The sequence below is a fragment of the Melospiza georgiana genome, chromosome 6 (assembly GCF_028018845.1).
Source record: "Melospiza georgiana isolate bMelGeo1 chromosome 6, bMelGeo1.pri, whole genome shotgun sequence".
NCBI classification, from domain to species: Eukaryota; Metazoa; Chordata; class Aves; order Passeriformes; family Passerellidae; genus Melospiza; species Melospiza georgiana.
The window spans coordinates 51679823-51705853 of NC_080435.1; the positions used below are offsets into that span (position 1 = coordinate 51679823).

At 37.3% G+C, this 26031-nt stretch overlaps 1 protein-coding gene across 1 annotated transcript in view; it reads right to left on the reverse strand.

Annotated features, from left to right (window-relative positions):
• Positions 1 to 26031, reverse strand: part of SETD3 (SET domain containing 3, actin N3(tau)-histidine methyltransferase) — a 61890-nt gene that overhangs the window by 22659 nt on the left and 13200 nt on the right. Inside the window, exons 2-6 of the mRNA XM_058026319.1 lie at positions 15608 to 15717; positions 13843 to 13935; positions 10686 to 10834; positions 9540 to 9612; positions 8776 to 9032 (exon numbers count right to left, since the gene is read on the reverse strand). Coding sequence (XP_057882302.1) covers positions 8776 to 9032; positions 9540 to 9612; positions 10686 to 10834; positions 13843 to 13935; positions 15608 to 15710 — 675 coding nt within the window. The 5' untranslated portion in view covers positions 15711 to 15717. The remainder of the gene's footprint in view (positions 1 to 8775; positions 9033 to 9539; positions 9613 to 10685; positions 10835 to 13842; positions 13936 to 15607; positions 15718 to 26031) is intronic.

Genomic DNA, 26031 nt, shown 5'->3' on the forward strand with positions numbered 1-26031 from the left:
AGACAATATCCGTGGGGATAGACTCAAATGTCCCACAAAGTGCAACTCAGTTTAAAAAAAAGGCTACTAACAGAAAAGCAAACAAAAAACTGTCTCCACTCTATTGGCTGTAAAAAGAGATGCTTATCTGCATTCTCAACTAGGAGAGTGGTTGAGAACCCCATCTTCAAAAAAATGCCTTAAAAGCCCATACTACTAACAAGAGAATGTATTATTCCTCCCAAATGTGGTTTAAACTAAGCAGAAACAAATTTTGTTTTGCATGGCACATACGCTTTGAAGTACATCTCTGCTTCTCCAGAGGAAAGCAGGCGTTTAGGCCACTAGAGCAGAATCCATTCAGAATATAAAATAAATTAAAACCTGCTGATTAGGAGATCTTAACAATGTCTGTACAATGAAAGATAACATCTATATTCAAAATGAAAGATATGTTTTATCCTGTCTGTCCTCCAACTCCGAATCATTTTGACTCTAAGAAATAGCAGACACCAAGCAGGATGTGCCTGTATTCCGATCTAGGCCAGCATGGTCCAACTGGTGCCCATCGTCTGAATCTGGACCACAGGATGCCTCCATATGGCCTGCCACCTTTCTCTTGGAGGAGATAGGGAACAGCTGCTTGAGGAGCAAACGCTGCCTGAACAGCCCAACACCTCCTCCTGTGTCCGGCTGGCTCCAAGCCCAGAGCTGTCGCCGTGTTCCCGGGAAGGCAAGGAAGGAACGGGGGAAGAAGGCAGCAGAACCTCCCACCCACGCAAGGACTCGAGCTCTTCATCTGCCTGCCTCGGACAGACACAGCCCAGCAAAGCCTGGAGCTGCTTCTGCCATGGAGAGGGGCAGCCACAGGAATGGCCCCACGAAGCCCCAGGATCTGCTGTTCCTGTCATCATGGCCGGGGGTGGGGTATACCAGAAGCGACACAAAAATCAGGAATTTGGCACACGTTTGCAAAGTCTAAACCACCTTACAGTAGCTACACTAAGTGGTACAGTACAAGCATACTGTCAATCTTCAATCTGCTGCCAGCAAAACAGATTAATACAATATTTTGGCCTTCACAGAGAGGAACAACACAGAAAAGCATAAATATATTTCATTATTAACTGCCTATTTATTTATTATTGATCAAGGAGAACAACTTGGGCATTGAAACACAGACAAAGCAAATTATATAGCAACACTATTTTTACCTTTGCAACTGCCCACTCAATGTAATTTTAAATCTCTCCTTAAGGTGACATGCATAGTAGACAAGTAAAAAAAAAAGGAAAGATTTTACAGGGTTTACAACTGTGCCATCTTTCTTCCACTCATTTTTCACAGTGTCACTGACATAATTTCTGAAAAAAAGCTATTTGACTGGTATGCCAATGAGTATAAATCAAGCAGGGAGGAAAATGGAGAATTCTGAAGAGCTACCTGGTACAGAAACAAAATTGAATTTCTGTTTCAAATACATCTGCTTTTGACTGCATTTTGGTTAATCTCTTTGGAAGTATTAAAATATTCTCTATTACTCTATTATTATCAACTTAAAAATTATTACTCTATTATTATCAACTTAAAAATAATAAATTTTTCTGATTACTTCAATAGGGTGTTTTAAAAGACAGTATACTTGTCTGCATTCAACTTAAGTAACATTTAGCACACAAAAGTTAAATGGTGGTATCTTCAAGCCACGTACAGAGAGATACCAGATGTTCTACTTCACGCTGACCTGGAAAATCATATGCTTATTGGAATAGGATAGATTAAAAACAACACAGAGAAATAATGTAAGAGCAGCATAAGTCACATTGAAAGTATCATCACAACTTCAAAAATTTGTGTAAAAATTATGTTAGAGATGTGAAATCTCATCTAATATACCCAATATTGAAGTCACACACAGTACCAGATTTTAAAGATGCTATGATGAAATCTAGAACTCGATGTGTTAAACATCCAAACTAAAATGATATTCCAGTCCCCAACAGCTAATGGCGGAATTTTAGAATTTCATTCACGCTAAATCAATTAGTCAAATTTTATATGAATATATGAAATTTAGTATCTGATCAAAAGGATTACAGCCTCCAGGAAATTAAGTTCTCTGTCCAGTACTGCACACAAACAGATAAAAACATCTTTGGATAGATTACTGCAAAGCTTGTATTCACAACAGGACTACAACAACACTTTCACAGTGTCCAGATGTCAATACACCCTAGTCAGAAAACTGTTTGACAGTGTTCCTGTGAAATGCTGGAAGCAAATCAGACTACAGATAATACCTAAAAATTGTAACAACTTCTACCAAATTCTATTTTAAAAAAATATTTAAAAGAGTGTGACTCATGGGGCAGCTTCTGTCTCCTTGAGTAAGAGGAGCTTGACAGAAGGAAAAGAAAGCAAGTATTTGCTCATTAACTTTGCAGAGAAACACAAAAGTGAGTCAAAGAATCTAAGTTTACTTGCTAAAATGTTACTTAAATAGGTGACTGCCTTCTTCATTCAGTAAGAATTTTAGAATTAAACTGATCCCTCTTGTACTGGGGGGCCCAGTACTGGAGACAGTACTCTGAGTGTGGCCTCACCAGTGCTGAGCAGAGGAGAAGGATCACCTCTCTCAACATGCTGCCAGCAATCTAATGCAGCCAGGATGCCATTAGCCCTTTGGCTGCAAGGACACATTGCTGGCTCATGCTCAGCTTGTCCCCCAACATAATAATGGGATCATTTCATTCCAAGTGCAGGACTTTGCACTTCTTGCTAAATATCAATTAGCATCCCATTTCTCCAGTCTGTCAAAGTCCCACTGGATGACACCTTACCAGAAACTGAAGTGAGGATAACAGGCTTGTAGTTCCCTGGAATGATCTTTCTATCCTGAGGATAGGAGTGAGTTTGCTTTCTTCCAATCCTCAGGAAAGTTTCCCAATCATCATGGGAAGATGATTCGGAAATCATCGCTCAAAGATCACTAAGAGGCATCAAATTTGCTTTGAAAGGACCTCTAAGGGTCACCTACTCCAACTCCTCGCTGTGATGAACAGGAACATCTTCAACTGGATCATGGTTGCTCAGAGACCCATACAACCTGACCTGGAATGTTTCCAGGAATAGGGCATCAACAACTTCTCTGAGCAACCTGTGTCAGTGTTTCACCTCTCTTTTTGTAAAAAATACCTTCTAGTCTAAATCAACCCTCTCTCTTTTTGTAATACCTTCCTTAGACCTAGTCTAAATCAACCCTCTAAAACCATTACCCTTGGTCCTTGCAACAAGCCCTGCTAAAAAGTTGGTCCCCATCTTTTTCACCCCTTTTAACTATGGAAAGGCTGCTTTAAGACCTCCCTTTTTTTTTTTTTGTCCAGAATGAACAAGGCCAGCTCTTTCAGCATTTTCTCACAGGAGAGACACTTCAGCCCTCTGATTATTTCTGTGGCTATCCTCTGGAATCTCTCCATGTCCTTCCTGTGCTGGGGACAGTACTCCAGGTGGGGTCTCACCAGAGCAGAGGGATTGAATCCCCTCTGTCAACCTGCTGGCCACCCTGCTTTTGATGCAGCCCAGGGTACAACTGGCTTTCTGAGCTGCAAGCACACATTGCTGGCTCCTTCACCAGCACTCCCAAAGTCCATCTTTGCAGGGCTGCTCTCAATCCCTTCAACCCACAGCTGTATTGATAGCATGAGTTGCCCCAACACAGGTGCAGCACCTTGCACTTTCCCCTGGTGAATTTCATGAGGTTCCCAAGAGCCCATTTCTCAAGCTCGTCCAGGCACCTCTAGATGGCATTCTGGTGCTTGCAACTCTTCAAGGCCAGTCTTACCAGTAAAGGAAGGCATTTGGTACCCCCATTTGACATGTACTATGTCACAGTCCCCCGCTCCATCCAGCAGCAGGCCCACATTTCCTCTAGTCCTTTGGTCACCTATGTACATATAGAAACCCTTTTGATCACCTTTGATATCTCTTGTAAGATGCAACTCCTACTGGGCTTTAGGTTTCTTAACCACATCCCTGGATGACTGGACAATATCTCCATATTCCTTACAAGTTACCTGTCCCTGCTTTCACCTTCCCTATGACTCCTTTTAAGGTCTGAGTTTTTGCCAGGAGTTCCTTGCTGATTCATGAAGGTCTCCTGGCACTTTTTCCTGACTTCCTGCTTTTGGGATGAACTGCACCTGAACTTAGAGGAGGTGCTCTATCAATAGCAACCATGTTTTCTTTCTTGGATCCTTCTTCTCTCCAAAGCCTTATCCCATGGGACTCTTCCAAGCAGATCCATGAAGTAGCCAATACTGCTCTCCTGAAGTCCAGCATTGTGACCTTTCTGTTTGCTCCTCTCAGGATCCTGAAATCCACCACCTCATAGTCACTACAGCCAAGGCTGTCTTCAACCTCTGCATCTCTAACAAACTCTTCTTTATTTGTAAGTCTGAGGTCCCTGAGGTCCCCCTAAGTAGCACCTCTCCTTACTGGGCCCTCCACTGTTTGGCTGAGGAAGCTCTCCACAAACCTCCTGGACTGCTTATGCCCTGCTGTGCTGTTCCTTTAACAGATACTGGAGTGAGGTCCCCACTGAGGACCAGGCTCTGCAAATGTGAGGCTGTTTTTAGCTATCTGTAGAAGGCCTCATTCACTTCTTCCTTCCTCCTGATCAGGCCTTATAGCAGAGGCCCACTGCACTGTCAACCATACTGGCTGAGGTTCAGGTCTTTTGTTTTTTTATTCCAGACTGATAACTTGCTCTTCAGGAAAAAAAATGTGGTCCCTCAGTGGTCCAAAGACTACAGGCTGAAAACACTGTGTACATCAATGCCAAACTGTCATTCTGGACAGTCCCACAAAACTGGTGTTTTTTCCAGCACATGAGAGGCAGCTTTGTAGAGATACTACTTACTCACAGAGTGTCACTGAATGCATACAGTCATGGCAAAAGGTATGGTTAGCTAATGGTCTGCTGGCTTTGGACTTACCACTTCAAAGATTTTAAAAGACAACTAAAGTTATCATAAAATTATCTTTTATTTAGGCAGGTAGTAACAGCCTTTACTGCAGCTGGGGAAAAGATACAACACTGCTTCAAACTCATCATGTTCAAAATGTAAATAGTTTGGACACTTCCACCTTCTCTAAGTGCATTCCTTGTCTTCATATCTTGTTTTGATTCACAAAAACTTCTCTGTAGCTGACTACAAACAGGCATAGAGATGCACCTGAAAATTAAACACAAAGACCACTGCATATTCTTTTAAAAAAGCTTCAAACCTGGCTGTATTTTCTTTAGGAATATGATCTAACTGTGATTGTCTGTAAACTATATGGCTCCCTCTTGTGTCTATCTTACCACATTTCAGTGGACAAAAATTTTTTAACATTAAGCCATAAATATCTGGGCTTTGTTCACCCTTCTGCAGGCATGCAGTGCTCATAAATGTTAAGGAAGTCACAGACATACCTTCCTTTCTCTTCCCCTGAGAAGGGAAAACCCTGCAGCTTACAGAATTTCTCTTCGGAACAAACTATAAAAAATCTTGCAAACTACAAGTCTGCAGCAATGAAAATAATCTTTTGAGCATTCCCTGTATTTTGATACCAATGCAGAGGCCAAATGCACCACTGAAGTACATCTGCAACAACTTTTAACTATTTTTTAGTTATCAAATTACATATGTTTAGAGAGGTGTCAGTGTGGTTTATAGAGCCTGGCTAACATGCTCAAGAGTTTATTTTTGTCTGCTCAACATCCCACCTGTTTCTGCTTATCAAACCAGACTACAGTTTAGCTTGCAACAGCTGTGAAATTCATAAATCTGCCCATTCTTCATGTGTAGCCAGACTAAGCACTTGGAGAACGAGTCAGGACTGCAGCACTCACCCTTCATGGAGAAGCTAAGGAAATAAAACAGAGCAGCACTTCTCAAACCATGTTTGAAACTGCTCACCATTAGAAGCCAAATTATTTTAAAAGCAGTCTAGCAACCCTATTTGGAAAGAAAAAGAAGCATTTGAAGACAGGACCTGTTAACCCTTTTATTCCCTCCACCATTAGAAATATTTTGTCTGCAGAAAGCAGTCTCTTTTTTAGTATCTTCCATTAGCAAAAACCCCCAGCTTCTATTTCAGGATGCTGCTAGCATTACTTCCCACAGTAGAACAACTATCAATGAAGTAAACATAGTTTTAAGATTTTTTTATTATAAAAAATGTATCTGTACTTAAAAATATATACTTTAAAAGGTATTTCTACTTTAAAAAAATTAGTCTGCATATTGAAAGCAATATGAAAATCCTGGTCACACAGGACAGCTTTCATTTAAACACTTCTACTAAAGCAGTAGTAATACTGAATGAAATGATGGTATACAAAAATCTAAAACACCCTCATTTAATCAAGCTTGCAGAGTACACTGCCTTTCACAGACAAGTGGGTTTGCTTTGCTTTTTTCATTTATATGAAAAATTTCTCTTTCTCTGTTTGTTCCCTTTTCCATCTGCTCATGAATTACCCTTAGCATTAGTATTTTGTGGGTCAATTTTGTTCAAAACATGATATGAGTACGTGCAAGCTGATACTAAAATTAATTTCAGCTTTTATGAATAAGGAAAAATGGTACTGTTTTAGGGAAGAAAGAGACTTCTATTTTTTCCTCTATGAACTCCTTTTCTCCACCATTTAATAAATTACAGGCTGTTATTTTTGAGAGCAGAAGCAGAAATCAAAAATTTAAACTTTTCCATAAGTTTTCATCAAAAACATTAATAATAGCTACCCAATATATACAGTTGGCATTCCTGGAGCCAACTGAGTTCATTTGATTTTCTAATGTGAACAGCACTATTTGCTGAATAGTAGTGAAGAAACATTCAGCTGAAATTGTGGTTACATGGCAGTGCTGTAGTAAGGCACCAAACAACCAGGGCCCACTTAAAATTTAACTAAATACTTATTACCTCTCATCCTGCACAGGAAAGTAAATAAAGCAAATGAATCCTACCTGATCTACCTTCATCTCATGTTCAACAATGTGAAACAACAGCTACAGAACAAGATATGTAACAAGAACACAAGGCAAGCAATAAAAGCATTTGTCAGGAGAACCAAAAAAAAATTGATCTCATTTTCTGACCATTCTGCATTTCAGAGGTTTTTTTTTTTAACTAATGTTGCAGCCACACAACCTCTCCCATAATAGTACTGGTGCAGGATTAGTGAAAATGAAGTAACTGGTCACAGTGATAGTTCAGCTGACTCAGTTCTGAAAAGAACTGCAAGAGCGAGAATAGCAGCTAGAAGAATTGGATAATGTTCCACAATATTCTGCTAATAACTTGTTAAAAACAGAAGACCCTTTTAGGGTGAAAAAAATGTTCTAAGGCCCAACATTTAGAAGCTGTGTTTGATCAGGCAGCATATTTTGAGAAACTAAGTGAAGGCTGGAAGACCAAGTGTGGACTGGCAGTCCAGGAGAGGCCACAGCAAGAAAGAGTTGGCTGAACTATTGTTTCCTGTACTGTGACACCTGAAAGGAAGAGTTCAGTTCCCTTCCAATATCAAGGCCACTATTTCTAGCTTATTCCTTGTGCATCAGATTTGACTTTCACCAATCCTTTTCAATTACCTCAGTTTTCAAAATGTATCCCTCTGCTCCTTACACTCCATAAACTAAATTTGTGTTTGAAACATATTCAGTTCTTGAAACACCAAACAGCTACACAAAATAATGTAACTTTTGTTATATTAAAACAGTTGACAGAACAGCTTTGGAACTCTGATAACACTAAAGGAGAATAGAATTGCCTTGTGTCTTCTGACCTCTGTCATGGCCAAACAAAATGTCTCTAGATCACACATTTGGGGAGATTCAGTACACAGAGCCATACATTTTTTATACAGATTGTGCCACAAAAAGCTTTGAATGTTTGGACACTGAGCACTACCTTGAGAACAACACATCAACATTCACTTACAACATTATATCCAGATATCAGTCAGACTAACAGTTCTGTCAGAAACTTGGTTTAAATCATTACTTCAGAACACAATGAAAAGTTCACCCATCTCAAGCCTCTCCATACCCTAACTGTTACCAGATGGGTTTATCTTTGTGTTTGAAAGCAATCAAAAGTAATTACACTAAACAGAACTGAAAACAACAGTTAATCCAGTTCATTGGAAATACAACATATGCAATGGTTTTATTCTGTCAATTAACAATTATAATTTTACTTTAAGTGCAAATTACACAGTTTTCAAAGAATCATACAAGCATGCATAGGTTGCAGATCTCTGCAGGTCATGTAGAAAAGTTCCCAACCCACAAACTTCTAGAGACTGGCTTACAATAGCAAGATGAAAGCAGTGACTGGATCATTCCTAATCTCCTTTTCTCCAAAACAAACAAATCCAGATCCCTTGGTCTCCCATACAGATAAAGGGCTCAAGCAAATTACATCTCAATAGCCCTCCTCTGGTCTCAGTCCAGTTTCTCAACAAGTGTCTTTTGCACTGGTGGGCCCAAAATTGTACAGTATTCCAGACGAAGCCTCACCCACTTTTAAACAAAGGGCAATAATCTCAACCACCTAAATATATTTTTATATATCTATAACCCTACAGAACTGCAAAATTTCAACAGCAGTTAAAAAAAAAGGCAGGAAATTGCTTTAATGATTCAGACTTTCAAGGGCAATATACTTGTACTATTATTCAGCATCACTGCTTTCTCAATAAGGATCATGAGAACCACATGTATATACTATATTTAAGATTCTTACCTGAATAACTTTGTAGAAATAGGCATATTGTCGAGCTGTATTTTTGTATTGGCTAAAAACATCATGTATGGCCTGAGTTGATTGGAGATGCTGTACTTCATCTTCTTCAAAATAGAGAGGAGTATCATATTCACTGGGGAGAGTCTGGATGTAGGGCAGCCAGAAAGAGTTGGGGTTGGCTCGCTCACAAAGGAGATGGAATGCCAATGTTATATTGCCCATGGCTTGAAGAATTCGATCTTGAGAGTACAGAGATCCTGAATCAACCAAGAAAGGTGAGGAACTAAATTGGTTCTCCATGGAAAATATCATCCTAGACTTGCTTTAAATTAACATGATTAAATAACAGGTAAGCACTCAACAAAATGAAAAAGCTTTTCAGGTTTCTAAAATATTTAGCCTACACTTTATTATACCGCAAGATTTCTGACACAGCAAATGCCTCGTGTACAATTGCATTACAAAACTAGAACAATATTCTCAATAGCTCAGAACATTTTATCTCCAAGTACTATACAAGCTACATAATACATGTTCAAAATAACACAAACACTTGTGGAAGATATCCAGTGCACTCAGCCAGAAAGTAACCGGGAAATTAAATTCTTTCCACTGACACTTCAAGTTTCTAAGTACTCCCAACCTGATGGCTGGCATGATAAGCAAGCCCTGTAATAAAGAAGATCAGCTAAAAAAAGAAAGTCTCCTACTGAAAGATCCCATAAATATTAATTTCTTTCTTAAGAACTTCCTCGAGCTCTTACCTAAAACTGAATTTTTAGCTGACTCAACCGTCATCAACAGTTTTCTAGGAACCCACAGAAACAATTCTTCAGCCTACAGAAAGGAAAGAAATGCAATAGAAGGTCAGCCAGCATTTATATTGTATGCCAAGTGTCTCAAATATACACCAACTTTAAATTACAAGTTGTTTCCATTACTTTTTTTTAAATCAAAATTATTCTGAATCAAAATTCTTCCTTCTCTTCCACTGCGAATTCAACAAACAACCTGTGTTTCACATTGTGGTAAGCAGTGTTTCAATCTGCATTACACAAAGCTTTAAAACAGGCACTCAGATACAAAATAAAGCCCTCCCATTTTGGAACTGCTAAGAAGTAAAACACAACCTTAAAGCTATCAGACACATTATATTGCTAATAATTACATATCACATATTTTCTCACAGTAGAGTTTTTTCATATTGGCTGTTTTTATTCTAGCAGAACCGATCAGGATTTTTATCAATGTATTAACTGTGTGCTAATGAAGCTCTTAAATTATTATAGAGGGCTTATTTTCTAATAGTCATTCTACAACAGCTGATTTGTCTTCAAACCTGTTTCCCAGCTAAAAATGGGAACAGAAAGACAATTTTAAATGCTTACTTTTTAACAGTTACCTAACTCTGTGTGTGTCTATACTCCTTATCTGATGATAAAAAAATCCTTTAACATTATCATAATATCATAATTTGGGGTTTTTTTTCCTTTTCACTCGAAAATAGGTATTGCAAACATCTCTTTCTGAGACAAAAAGATCAATTCTTTAAAAGAAGGAACATGAATGAAGAAGAGACTAAATAGGTACTGCAAATACCTCTTTTTCAGGCAAAAACTTTTTCAGTTCTTTAAAAGGGACATGAAAGAAGAGACTAAATAGTTAGAAAACATGGAATAAAGGGATACATCAGTGTAAAAGATTGATTAAAAATTCACAGTACTATCAGTAGTCATCAAAAATAATACTCTATTTTATCAATTTTTATCAATAATGTTATTCTCAAGTACACAGAATTGGTAATAAGCAGCATAAGCAGTTAAAAGGGGGAAAAGGGTGAGCATTTCAGAGTTTTGCAGATACATTCCAAACACAATTTTCTAATCTAAGTCAAATGTTCACATGCTCACCTTTATCTCTCTTGTTGCTTTCAAACCAAATCCCTCCTCTTCAAAGTTAGCTATTTCAAAACCCTCTGTGGATGCTCCATTTTCAGTTGCCCACTTTATCAATTCAGGGAAATAGTCATCTCTTTTTCCATCAAAGACAACAGACAAACCTATATACACAATTTATTGAAAAACAAATGCAGAAATAAGAGGATCCAGAAAGATAAAAAAGCTCAGTATAGAAGCCCATGTTAAAAGCTATCTGCCATCTCACAGCAGTGCTACTTTGAAGAAGCTGAGTCAGAACTGGTCTCTGTTAAGTGTTACTCAATATTATATAAATGTCATACCCAATTTTCCTCAAATTCATTATTGTGGCAAAATGGCTTACCAGTCATCTTAAAAATGCAACTGCCCAAACTGAGCAGTAATGAAATATGAAACTCTCCTCTTCTTTCCCTTTTAATAAAAGCCAAAATATTCCCAATCTTAATATCAATGATAAATGCAATCACCACAACATGTTGATACAGACAAGGAAGAATTTGAGAGGCAAGCTGCAATTTCATTAATTCAGCACTGCAACTGATGATAAGCAGATCTTGAGTTCCTTCTTTCACATACAAGACAGATAGATATTTTAGTAGATCCATATGCTACAGGAAAGGGCTAAGGATAGATCTAAGGATAGATCTAAACTATCTAAGGATCATCCTCCTGACATCACAGAGCTCATCCAAATTTTTACACTTTAATTCTCCAACAGCATGTGGTCCACTGGTGGAATCACAAGCCTCATTCATTTCCTCAGCTTTCTTCTACTGTGAATGCATTTGAATCTCTCTGTAATAGTTCCGGGCTATTCTCAGCCAGCTCCTTTTGTACCTCTTTGCCTCTGTGTGTTCTCTTCAACCCAAACTCAGATAACATTAAATGAGTACAAAGAACCCCAAAATGCTCAGGCCATTTTATGAGTGACAAAATGTCATCAGCATTACATCCAAAGATATTTTGGCTAAGCACAGAGAATAAAACACATTTTGAGATCAAAATTATTTTAGGCAAGTAGCATTAGTGTATTTAAAATATCCCCCTCCTGCCTCCAAATTTTGCATTTCAAGGCCCAGAACCAAACAAATCTGTAGTTAACTTAAAAATACAAGCATCATTTAAAACTTTCGTCTTTGATAATGCAGTATAAAAATTTATTAAGCGTTTGCAAAGTATTTTTTTAATATAATGCCCTCCAAAACATAGTACGGCTAGTTGCATGGTTTCTACAGAACTTGGTAGGTATTTACACTGTCCAAGATTTTGCTCTTGTGATTTCCAACTTTTGTTACTGCATGAGACTACTGGAAGCTTTGAACATCCAGTTTGTACTTGGGACCATTCTTTAAGCATGTCTAAAATTCTACTTCTGTTTCTCATATACAATGTGGACCAATACTTCCCAATTTTTTCCAAATTAAAGAGAAGTCACTCCTTTAAGTTATAAGCACCACTGGGAAATAAATAGTTTCTACATGGAACAAAATAAAGCTGTACTGATGAAAATCTATATTGAAAATTAGCTTTATTTAAGATCTTGCTAATGAGTCAAACAAGGAAAATTTTCGAAATTTCAAAAACTCAGTTTTCAAATTAAGAGTTTTCCATACCAAAGATCATTCTCGTTCACGTCCTGCAACCCCATGTTCTAGTAAAGAAAACCACAAAGTATAACATTTTTGGCAATATATATTAATTATATATTATTAGGTCTAAAGCCTTCATTAAGTTAGAAATCTCAGTAGATTAACTACTATGTTCTATTAAAAATAGTCTTGAAAGACACCATTGCTGCTCACTATGTATGTAAAAATGTTACATGCAAAGACACTTGTATGTCAATAGCAGTGTGGTTGGTAGGTTTTGTATCATCCAAAGAAAAAAACTATGCTCTATTAACATGATTCTGTTACACTAATTCTACCATCTCTGCCAGCAGCATCTTCCCTGTGGATAGTTTAATCTTTCTGGTGCAGAAGAAAGGTTCAGAGAGGCCAACCCCAGTGCTAAGTCTGCTCTTATTAACCTGAATTATGACTTACTTTAACAATTATATTACATCATAAAAACCTGCACATGTACAGTAAGTTTATACCAAGTCATGGCAGAGTTAAAAATGAATCAAGTTCACATCTACATCACTACAGAATGCAGTCACTGAAAGAGAATCATTTATTCTTCCATACAGCCTCTACCAAAAACTGATGTTCAGAGGTGTGTAAAGTCCTCTCATGGAGTAAGATCTTCTTGCATCAGTCAAAATATATTAAAAACAGGTGTAAAAGGGAAATTTCAAGCCTCTTAAGTATTTGCTTTATCAAGTAACACCATGAACTAGTCAAGCTCCATCTGTATGTAGTCTGGCTTTCTTGCTATAACTGTATAAATACCAGAGAAGAAAGAATTGTTTAGGACTTTTTCAGGTACATCCAGGCCAAAATTTTTTCATTGCAAGTTATTTCTCAGTCATTAAAATATATCTGTCATAAAAGAAGTTACTTTTACTAAAATTATATGAAAAAGATTTTTTAGAGTATGCCTCCAAACATAAAAAATTAATATAAAAAAAGTATTATCAACAGCAAGAGGTTACATTCCATAATAGAAGAAAACTAATCTAGTATGAAAAAAAAAGCATACCTTAAACTTTGGAAAACTGGTAATAAAATTCCTCATGAACTGTGATATTACAATAATTTCTTTATTTTGATTATGTGCATCATTTAGAGCAGAGAGAGACTTACTAGCTGCTGCATTTATTTTGTGACTTTTGTCATCACTTGATGCCCTGATGTCGTCTTGCTGAAACTGTTTCAACATCCAGTAAAGCCTTAATGTCAAACAGTTACAAATTTAACTTTAGAATGTTCACATTTTTAGAGGCAGAGCAGCAGACCATGCCACAAGGAACCAAGGCAGCCTATTATTCTCTAAGGATTGTTACTTCTACTCCTTCAGATGGTGATGAGAAAACAATTTCAAGCTCCTTTTTCTACTTATCAGACAAAATTCTCACAGGATCATTTGTTTGTCATAATCATTCAAAATTCTGAGTATTAAAATGGTTAATGCCAGTGGTGAAGCCCACCTGAACATTTCAGAAACACTGCAAGTGTTTCACATTTACCTTTCTGCTTTTTGCGGATTTTCTCCACAAGCGAACGGATCTGGACATATTCCTCCCATTCCTTACCAGGACCTGGGGGAGGACTGCTGCATTCTGGAAATATAAATGTTTTCTTTAATTAAGTACATTTTGAAAACATATATACATAAACATTCATATATATTTATACATATACATATATATATATATATATATACACATATATATATGCACACATATATTTTAATCTCAGAATTATGTTTTCACAGTAACTTAACAGAACCTCAGTACTATCTGTCCTTCAAATATGTTTATGTTTATATGGCAAATAAAACTATCTCCACTGTTATAAACATCCCATTATAAGACAAGTAATTAATTTAGACTTTTGAAATCTTAACAGTAAAACTTATTTTATTTTTAATATTCCTTCAGATATAAGAAATAGCAAATGTCTAAAGAGCTGGCAAGACAAAAAAGTAAACAACCAGGCCATTAAGTAAATAATATCTCAGATAAGACAAACAACAAAAAAACTGTCTGTTTTCAATAATTCAAGCAAAGCACTCTGTTTACATTACCCTGCTTGCCATCACTCTTGCTGTAATGAAAGTAGATAATAATAGCACAGAGAATAACTTAAATAATTGAGAAATTTGTTGGTACATACATTTGACCTGCCTAGTCATTACTGTTTTCATAGATGCACAAGTACTGCAGGGACAAGTAAAGGAACACAAAGCCATGCTTCAGCTTTAGATTACATCCACACTGTCTCTGCCAATATTCTAAATGTCAGTGTGTGGATTTCTTGATCTAAGCCATGTAAATCCAAGTGGACAGCTGAAGATTACCTTGCTCAAGTGATTTGAAAAATCTTAGCATTGAATAAAATATGGAAGCTTGACAAAAAGAACAGCTGATACTTGTCTTTGCTTAGCAAATTAGATCCACATTTTATTTTTGGTAGCAAAGCAGAGGCCAATTGTAGCATAAGCATCAAACTGCTTTGCCAACTCCTTGTCTCCTCCTCATGAGCAATGCTAAGAAAAATTTTAATTTTTCTAAGGCAACACTTAGATGTGTCCAGAATATGAAAATCTGGAGTTGTGTTTCAAAAAGAACTGTATCACAGCACAGTTACTAATGACAGTAGAAAGAGTCAATAGTATTTTAGCATCATTGTATGAAATTATGCTCTGCTTTTCATATTTACTAGAAATAATGGATGAGTTCCAAGTTCCTCAACAAGTGAAACAATCTTTGGTCTATACACAAGATCTAAGCACTACGAAAAGTTTCCAAACAACAACAACAAATTTATCTAAGCAACAAAAATATCTGTGCAGTTGAACTGAGTTGTATTACTGATTCCCACAGTTAATTTCCCTACTCTAGTATCAGTTCAAAGCACTGTTCAAGTGATAAATGGAAACAGGGTAATTTTTCAAGGTTACAAGAAAAGCATTTTTGACAAAGCTTCAATGCCAAGTTATCTGGTTGTTTAAAAATCTAATCTCACCCAGTATTTATACTTGTATTCAGATGAAAAGCCAAATGTTGCCACAAATATGGTCTGTCCAATAAATACCCATTTAAATAAGCCAATGGTGGCATATATTAACAGAGGTGGTTTAGTATACATCTCAAAGCACCTTAAGCACTCTGAAATAGCAAGCTTGGCCATTTACAGAAAAAATACAACTCACTAGCTTCAGTAAGAAAATGTTTTTGTGTGGTTTGCACAGCATCCCTTTTCCCAGAGAGGCATAAAAACAAAACTTACTTTGCAACAACTCACTAATTAGATTCAACATTTCCTTTGGAGATACTGTCGCTGTGGCTCCTGTACCTGACTTCTGAGTTTTTACTCGGCTTTTCTTCCCCATCTTCCAACTAAAACAGATTAAGAAGCACACTGTCACCAATTACAATGAAACAAAATATGATAAGTATGAATGAACAAGATCTTCTTTCACTAGTCACATGAAAAAGAAAAGAAGAAGAAATTATTTCTCACACATATATATGTGCAAGTATTATGTGCATGGCCTGAACATAAGAGCTATACAGTGCAATCTGAAGTAGTATTTCATGTAGTTGCATATTAATTACTTCAGGGTAATTAGAAACTAGAAATCTTAGAGACAAAAAGAAAAATTATTCTAATCACATGCAAATTCATTAGTTGTGAACAAATATTATGGATTCCAAAGTATTCAGGCTATAGAAAACCAGGTTATTTTATCTCATCAGCTGCATGGCCACTAGCAGCTGAATTAGTATTTTGACTGTATGTTACATAGTAATTCAAAATGAATTGAAAATTAAGTATTCAATTTCAAATAAAATCAAAATACCATCTGTATGTCTTTGCTGCAGCTTCTTCTGATTCAAGGCAACTAGTTAAAGAAAACTTATTTCCCGTTCCCAAAGTAGATGGAACATCATCTTAGGCTGGTATTCCAATATTCAGTGCCCCTTGTTCTCATGCAGGACTTAAATCACACAACACCTCCTGGAACAGCATTGTAGTAAGGTGTGAAATATCCAGGGAATTTCTCACATGCACTGGGAGCAATTTCTGATGCTGGCACTGAAGAGGCTTCTAGAGGAGGGGCTGAGCAGGATCTGGTACTCATGAATAAGGAAGAACTGCTTACACATGAAACAGCCAACTGCCTCGGATGCAGTAATTGTGAAATCGTAGCCAAAGTCTTGAGAAAAGAAAGGAAGGAAAAAAGCAGGCTAAAGGCTCTGGACTCACTGCAGCAGACAGAGCTGGGCCTTGCTCAGGGAATGGTAAGCAGAATGACTTGGGAGGCTACAAATGAGTCCATGAGAGCCAGTCATCTTCCTGGACTCTATTCTCTGAGCACCAAAGAGCAGGAGGCCAGGTGACTGTGCACAGGACTCCTCACTGACAGAGCTCAAATGAAACAGAAACAGAGGTAAACTGGAACTGGGGACAGCCAGCTGGAGGAGAATATAGGTGCACTATCTGGGCAAGCAGAGGATGAAAGAGGGAGGCCAAAGCTTGTTTGGAGCCGATATTGAGGATAAATGTGAAAGGCAAGAAGAAAAGCTTTTACCATGAGCAAAAAACACTCTGGGGAAAGTGTAATTCAGCTGCTAAATCAGGAAGCTACCTAGTGATAAAAGGTACAGAAAAAGTTAAGACACCTGACACTTTGGGCATGGTCTTTACCACTAAGTGCTGCTATCAGGTTTACCATATTTCTGCATTTAGCAAAGTCTGAGGGAGAGGAGCAACCAAATCAAAAAGCTATCTAGGTAAACTGGACCTATGCAAGTACATAGGATCAGATGGGAAACATCCAAAGTACTAAAAAATGTTGATGTCTCTGGAAGGCTGCTGGCTACAAGCTTTGAAAAGTCATGGTAACTTAAAATCAAACAAACAAAATCCAACTGAAAGGCAAGGTGGAGGCAGCAGAGAGTAAAGGATCCAGAGAACTAGAAAACAGTGAGTTTCAGCAGTACCAAATGTAGAATGAGTTCTAAAAGGAAGTTATTTCCAGGCATGATGGACATGAAGGTGACTGGAATCAGAAAACAGACTTCTAAAGGCAAACCCTGCACTGCCTTAAGCAGAAGAGTAAGTGGCTTCATGGACCAGGGAGAACTGGTGGTTGCCAGTGCTTTGACTTATGCAAGGTTTTTAACACTATCTTCCATAGCACCTCAATTGTCAAACTGAGGAGACATGGACTGAATAGGCAGGCAAATAATTCCTTGAATTACGAAGTTCAAGGAGTTTTGGTCCATAATCCTTTATGCCCACAGATTAGGTGCAGTATTTCTCAGTAGACAATACCAGCCAATAATCACCAGTTTTGGATGCTAGAACAGAAAGGATTCTCATAGATTTACAAACAATATAAAATGGGAAAAGCAGTCAACATGATGAAGGGCAGTAGCAGCATTCAGAAGGATCCCAACTAACTGGAGGAAGAAGCCAACTGGAGGAAGTGACTTGAAGTTATACAAAGATAAAGAAAGTATCCTGCATTTGGGAAGGAAAAGATCATCATAGCTGCAGACTGGACCAGCGGCAGTTCTTTAGAAAAGGATTTGGAGACTCAAGGAGACAGCAAGTTCAACAAAGGCAGCACCCACAAACCAGTGAAAACTAACTGCAGTTTGAGCTGTGGAAGCAAGAACACAAACAGCAGGTCAGGAGAAACAATTATTCCCCTCTGCTTGCAGTGGTGAGGCCACACGCCCCGTGCTGCAGCTTTGGGCCACACAGAGCAGGAGGGGCTGGCAAACTGAAGCACATCCAGAGGAAGGCCACTACAAGGGCTAACACATAAAATGAAAGAATCATTTGTGCAGTCTGGAGATGAAAGGGAGTCCACTACTTCCTTCATCTCCCTTCATCTATCTACATGATAGGGAATTATGCAAAGGTGAAGGCAGATTCTTATTGGAAAACACAGTAAAAACTCAAGAGACAACAGACACAAAATGTCTCAAAGGAAATTCCACATAGCCATAAGGAAACTCCTCACCCTGAGGATGGTTGAGCACTGAACAGGATGGAGATTTAACAGCATCTCCAAGCAACCTTGGAGAATTTAAAAATTTGACTTGGCAAGGCCCTAAGCAACCTGATTTAACTTTGAAGCTAAAGCAAAAAATGGAGCCTCTCAATCTCCAGATCTAGTTTTCTTCCTTACAATTCCACATGTTATTGCAACTGAAGTCTTCACATCTACTAGTAGTCTGTACAGTACAGAAGATTCTCAGTCCAGTTACTTTGCAGTGAGATGGCAGAGAGACAGTCATGTCCACAACTTCATACATCTCAAATATTTCAAACATCTGCCTAAATCATCAAGATCACCACAGCCACAGCAGCTTAAAGTTACAACACATTGCACAGTAACATCCATAAAATGCAAAAGTCACTGTACAGAAACAGTACTTTAGGCTCCAGTTGTTCTGAACATTCGGTATATATAAAAGAAATAACTTTATCCTTGGTCACTGTAGTTAGCTGACACAAAATTACATGTTTCCTCTCATATGCTACCAAAAAGTTTTGCTCTTTGGCAACTGGTATTAACACTGCAATGTACTGACCAGCAGCTGAAAATTCTAGTAGGAAAGGTATATTATCTGGCTGCTTTGCTTTTCCATTAAGATTAGAGAGAACAAGAAGCTACCAAACCCAAGGTTTATTTTAAATAGTAGCTTTGAATGATCAGGAAGCAAGCTAAGTTAACACTGTTAACTTATTAACTCAAAATTAAAGGAGCTCGAAACGGACTGAAAAGCAACACCTCATAAAAGGGAAGTAAGGCAAAACTATAAGGTGTTTTCCAAAGGGAAGGCAAAGAACCTGAGTCTTTCATTTTCTGACATTAAAGACAGAGCAAGAACAAAACTAGCTCTGAGTACACACAAACTGTGAAGTCCTGGGGCATATCCACATCCCCTGATTTTAGCACTCTCTGACAGATAGATGTCAGAGGCTCAAACAACCCACCTGTGCTGCTTCATTTTATCAGTCCCCCCTGAGCTGCATAACTTACTTTCCCAATACAGTTTCTACCATGAAAAGCCCACACATGCAGCTGGTAAGGAGAAATCCCACAGATTCAATGTGAGAACCATTGTCTGATCACATCTCTTGATGTTTGTGAGTGAACACTGGACATCCCCTTGAAAGGTGCTGTTCTACCACAAACAGTTACATTTGATAGGAGATTTCTTAATATTTTTCAGCACAGATGAAGGGGGCAGTAATGCTCATTATGCAATCTATGTTGAATTTATAACAGTGCTCACTGGAAATAGGATCCATATAAAAGGTCAACCTGCCATAATGCACTGTGAGACAAAGATAAAGAATAACAATACCAACAAAAAAATTAACTTAGAGTTTATTTTCATGGTCTTCCCATTATACAATATTTCCTTCTGTTTTTTTTTTTCTTTACCCCCCAGGAGTTTTCTCATGGTACATCTTTCACAAAGACTTTATTTGCACATCACCTATTGCATGTTCCACTCTCCTATATGTCATCCTGCTACATTTCTTTTAGACTCTTCAGCTCTTGAGAAAAATCAAGTCAGATGGGTCTGTAATGGATCCAATAGCAGGACTGTAGATGGAGTCCAAAATTTCAAGAGCAAGAACAGTACAGTTCTGTGTTGATTCATACAAATGTTTTCTACATTCCCTCTAAGCACAAGTCCCTGCATCTTTAGAATCATCAGAAAATTAAAATACTCATACACTGTATATTTCATTATAAAAGTTTTCAATGATAACCTATAGTTTATATCAAGATACTCATAAGTATTAAGATATGCATGTTGAAAAAAAATGAAATTATTTTGAAGGATTTTGTTTTCTCATTTCCAAGAATAAAGCAAGCTAACTGATCAATAAACTGGGGAAAAACAATCTTAGCAAATGTTCTGTATAAACAGCTACCAATATACTGCATGCTTTTTTCTTTCCATTATTATTTTAAAATTCTATTGAGAGGAATAATCTGCTTGAAATATAAACATCCATCAGTACATTTATGAGAAGAAAAAAAACAAAGAAAACTGTGCACATTTTATAAATGGAGACATGAAAAGTGCCACTGTGGATTCAGAAAAACAACACAGCAATACATAAAGCTGTTCAAATATGGTACACAGCATCCATTTTTGAATTTTTCCTTGTATGAAACACGTTAGTAGCAATAATCCTTTATTCCAATGAAAGTATTGGCAAGAATTATGTCTAAAGATAAAGCTGATTTCAGAGGATGTGAACTTCAGCTTCCCAAATACAATGAAAAGGAAAATTTGAACAATGCTTTGTATTTATATTGCTACCCTAGATGAATATTGTTTCAGAGACCAACACCAGAAATCTAGCTGAAATCTGGTTTACACAAGTAAGAAATTCAAGACGAATACAAGATATGTCTTAGCTACTACTGATGCTCAAATAAAACACAGCAAACATACCATAGGAGAAAACAAGCTCATTGAACACAACTCATAAGATTGATGGCACCATAATCAGAAATACATTTTTTCAGTATACTGCTACCAGTATATGAATATGAAATAAGTTCTGTGAGTATCTCTGCTCTCTCCTTTGATACATGCATCCTGTCTAACTATTGCTTCTTAGCCATCAGAATTTCTACAGAGAAAATATTCTGCATGCATGATTAAATCAGCAAGTCTCTCTCACACACACACACAAAAAAAAAGCAAAACCATCAGACTGACATCTTGGGATATCTGGTTAAGGAAGTATTTCCTTTTAAGGAATCATCTACCTTGATCAAAACTGTACTTTTGGATCCAATTCCCAATCAGCAAAAACAGGTTTCTACTTCCTACATACTCATCTTCATTCACTGCTCAGTAACATGAAACAGATATAACTATTTAAACCTAATGCATTTGACAGCTGTATTGTTTAGCAAGAGCCATAATTTGAAAGGATTTGCTGCTATACATAGCTGTCTAGAAAATGAATTCCAAATACCAGCACTGTGAAGACTATGTATCATTAAAAAGTCACACATTATATTGTATGAAATAAATAATTTAAAAATAGATTATGAATGTTTTTTGAAAACTTCTGAAATCTAACAGAACACTTCATCCAATTTCATGGTTGGGAAAAAGTTTAGTTAAGGAGTGCTCTGCTGTATTTAACCAGCAAATGATGATTATAATGATAGCAGAAGACCCAATATGGAGAAAGTAAGTGTGCTTCCTTTGTGAAACCACCTTTGTAATTCAGCTCAAGAAACAGATTATAGAGTTAAATTTCAATTCAATTTAAAAAAAAAAAAACTAGAATTCCATGGCATATTTGTAACTTCAGGTGTGGAAGAAAACCAATATATTTTTTATTTTAAATAAAATTTCAGACAAAAAGGTGGGGTTTTTTTCTGCAAGTGACTAAAACAATTGTTTAGAAAGAAAGTATGAACTCTCTTTTTGACACAGCAATGAAAGGAAGGGATGTTTGGCAGTACCTGCATGACAACAGAAAAAGCAATAAACACATATAAAAGATACATATATATATAAAAATATAGCAGTACTACATGAGGAGAAGCAAAACAAAAAATCCTTCAGATGAATTACAAACTTTATGGATGTCTGAAGAAGCAGCACACATTTCAGTGGAAAAGCAATTTGGGTTTTTTTTTTTTCTTTTTGAGTTTGGCTTTCTGGCTGTATTCTGGTGAATAGCTTTTAAGTACTATGCCATGCTTTCTTTCAAATGAACGTTGCTGAAAATTCCTGAAAGCATTTTCCAAAGAGCAAGTACACTGACAGCAATGATGAATAAGCTTAGTAATACAGAACACAGCCACATTTCCAAATATAGTGTATCAGCTGGCTTGACAAAGAGAACCATGCCAAAACTGGCAGTGAGGGGTGTAAATGATCCATCTCCCTAATACTGCTATCAAAGAGCAGTATTGGGTCAGACTTTGAACTGGTTTCCACATCACGCACAAAAATAATATTTTAATGAGCTGTAAAATACACTTCCTTTTGACTTACAGCTTTAAAAAGTGAGCATGTTTACCTAACAGCTTTAGAAGGTAACCATGAGAAGTCCACACAAAACCCCAGAAGTACTAAAGAACTGCCACCAAGTGAATGCATTTTTGTTGTTTTATTTAAAAAATAACCATGACTGCTTTAGTATTCTATTTAAGAAACCTAATACTTCTGGTATAAGAGAGTTTGACTTCATTACAGGACTGCATTTTGTTATGGAAGCAATGCCAAGCTTGCATGATAAAACACAGATCGTTCCAAATAATAGGTCAGAAAAAAACTTCCATTTAATCATTAACAAACGCCTCAGTTCACTGTAGTGCTACATAGAGCTGCAGTCAGATTTGATAGGAAAAAAAAATTAAAAGATCTGTCATTGACCACTGTAAAGACACCTACCTCTCCCTCTCTTTAACTGGGTAAAAATGCAAGTTGCAACCTTTGTTACAAAACTGTGAATATGATCATTGAGCTAAGTAAACACTATGTTAAAAATTAACTGTGCAGGACTTAAAAAATTTATCCTACATGATGCAGACCACATGAAATCTGATTTCTTCTGGATGTGTATCTCACTTTCTTTTCCAGTGGCCTCAGAATTCCTGCTATGCTCTGTCACCCTCCTCATCTCCTCTGGGACTTGGAATAGCTTCAGCTATTACTTTTACTTTACAGAGCAGTAAACCAGGTACCCAAAATTTGCCAGACTTTTACATACCAACCGAGTTAGGAATTCCCACAGCAATAGTTATCTCTCCAAGTTCAACTTTGCTTCAAGAACTCAGTACATTTCAATGCAGTATCTTAACATTGTATCTTCTTTAATACAGATCCTTGTAGATATTAATTACATTATGTTCTCATTATTACATAATAGTTACCACTCCATGCATCTACTTGGCATACACATGCACAGATGGCAGAGGGTGCAGATCTAGAATCTGTATTAGAAAGATACATATGGGTAAACAAGGGCAGACAAGGAGAAGACAAGGGAATTCTCAAGCCATGCAAAGGGCAAGGAGAGGTGAGTATTGTAGGTGGCTGTGGGATACATTCCTTGGCTGCATCAAAAGGGAGGACAGATGAGTGGGATGCACACAAATGAGGCTTGCAACTTCTTTTTCTGGCTTGACTGCCTAGCCTAAGTCCTTTTCCCCTCTGCTTCAGAGAGGGAAGTGTATCATCTCTTACATCAACATATGTTAAGAAGCCAGGGTCTTAAAGGACAAACTTAATGCCTATAGGCAACTGACAGGAGCTCTCCAATCTGTATGCAGGAGAACACAATTTTACACTTGATATGACCAGTTCTACACAGGATGCGATCTTTTGCTTCCACTGATCAAGTCTGGCTTTTTCTCCTAAACTTGAATCTTATGACTGTGGCTAAAAAGATAAATACATTTCATAGCAAATAGATGAAATCAAGAAGTGTAAGAACAGTGTGGGTGGAGGAAGAGATCTGTGATCTTTAAGAAAAATTCAGCTTATACATTTACAATGAACGCTATGTTTTCTTCTGAAAACCACCTACATCATGTCACTTGGAAACCACATTAGCATTCTCATCACTCCTAAGGTATTAATCTAAATGTTCCCACTAAATAAATGACTAATTAGTTACTGATTCAATCCCTTTCCCCCCAGCTCTTTCATCTTTGATGTACTCCACCCCTTCTCTTCTTGCTATTAATTCTCCTCTCCTATGACCGCTTTTTCCTTTTTCTTCCACTTCCTCTACAAACTTGTCCCAAAATCTGTTCTAAATACAAATGTCACTGCAATTCACTGTCTGTGTATTTTCTTTCTCCAGCATGTCTCAGTTCGTCTGTTTAAGTTGCAAGCTCTTTTGGATGTTGGACCTTCTGTGATTGTATAGAGGAATAATAACAAATTAAATTTTTTTTTTTAAACAGGATAGGAAGTATTTCTGTAACACTGATGACAACGCTGATAAAAATGACCTAAAGAAAGCACTAATAAGATTAATTATAGAAAACCCCATATTTTTTGCACTTATGACTGCATTCCACTTAAAATACAATATGAATTTCTGTTTCCCTTAGCCATAACCCACACAATTTCCTTGAAGAGCTACCTTTGATGCACGTGCTCCTCGTGACAAGGTGCTGTATTTATAATCAGTCCAATGCACAACACAGCTAACAGAGGGTGCCCTAGGATCTTCTGCTCTCCCAAAACAACTTGCACCCCTCAAACGCAGCTCCTTCTTGCTAGTTAATCTGAACACTCTATTCTATATAAAATATAGGCCAGCTGCTTAGGCTTTCCATTTGAACATCAAGTCAAGGAAGCCATCTCCAGCAGCAAGCCACAGCCCCAGATACTCACGTTCTGCAGGAAGAGAGACATCCTGGAACACACTTATATTGGTTACATGCTGCAGGTTTTTTTAAATTCCCTTTTATGAGGTTCTGCTTACCATTGCCCCCTCCCTTTCTAGTGTCTGCTTCCTGGACTCAAGACCAGCCAAAAACACAGGTCTTCCTCCACAATCTTCTTGGTTAAAAAGCACTTTCTACACTCCCTCATACCTTCCCATCTACAAAGGACTGCACTGAACAGCTTCTACCGTCTCCTGGAGGAATAGTGAGAAGTTGCCCTGCTCTGTTTCTTTGTGAAATCTAGTTTTCATCCTTACCACAGTCTCCTTTGTTTTTCTTCTCCCCTCACCTCTTTTACCAGAGGAAAAGCAACAGTGACGGCAATCAAGAGCAGGCTACTTAGAGACCTACAGGAAAAGCAGGACAGAGGGATTTTCCTGGATGTGTTCACGCTGCTTCTTGCAGCCCAAGCTGCAATGTAGTAAGCTTCCCTTCCTTGTGAAATTATCCAGGGCAGCTTTTCCTACTTCATACACAAACTCACATTTATTTTCTTTTCAAAGACCTGATTTAACTGCATGATCTATTTGCAATAGGACTCTGAACATTTCGTCGCTCAGGTAAAGCAAATTAAATAGGTTGCCACCATCACTTCTTAAAAAGAACAGTATTCCTGAGAAAAAGTCTTTGAAAGTCTCAAGTCTTTTGATTCAGTTATTTCCTTCCCATAGCTTTTCTCATCTCTCTCACTTAGCAGATGGGTTTTATTCCCTTCAGGAGACAGGTAGCATTTCCCTCTGTCTGCCCTCTCTGGGATACTTGCTTCTCACAAGCATTTTTTTTTTCTTTGAGGAATCTACCACACCAGTGGTTGTAAGCTTTGCTCTTCTCTAAAGACACAGTACCATATAAAAAATACAATCATCTAAATAAATTTAACTGCTTAAGAATAAACTTTTACCCCAATGGGGAAAAAATAAAGATTGATACAGAAAATGTCTCTCTAGCCTTCATTAATGAAAAGAATTTACTGGCAAGAAAATTACTAGAAATGTATAAAGAAATGTTCTTAATGCTTCCAAATGAATGCTTTCTCTTCCTACAGGATGAGTTTGAGTACAATACAGTATATGTATGCCATTCCTTTAAAAACAGTTAACATCAACTAAGTAAACAAAAAAAAAAATTGTTAGGTAACATTTTTGCTTTTGTAGTTATTCAGGAAAATCCAGTTCTTGCAATGCATCTTTTTTTTCAGCTAGACCATCTTTTTAGTGAACTCTGTAAAGGCTGT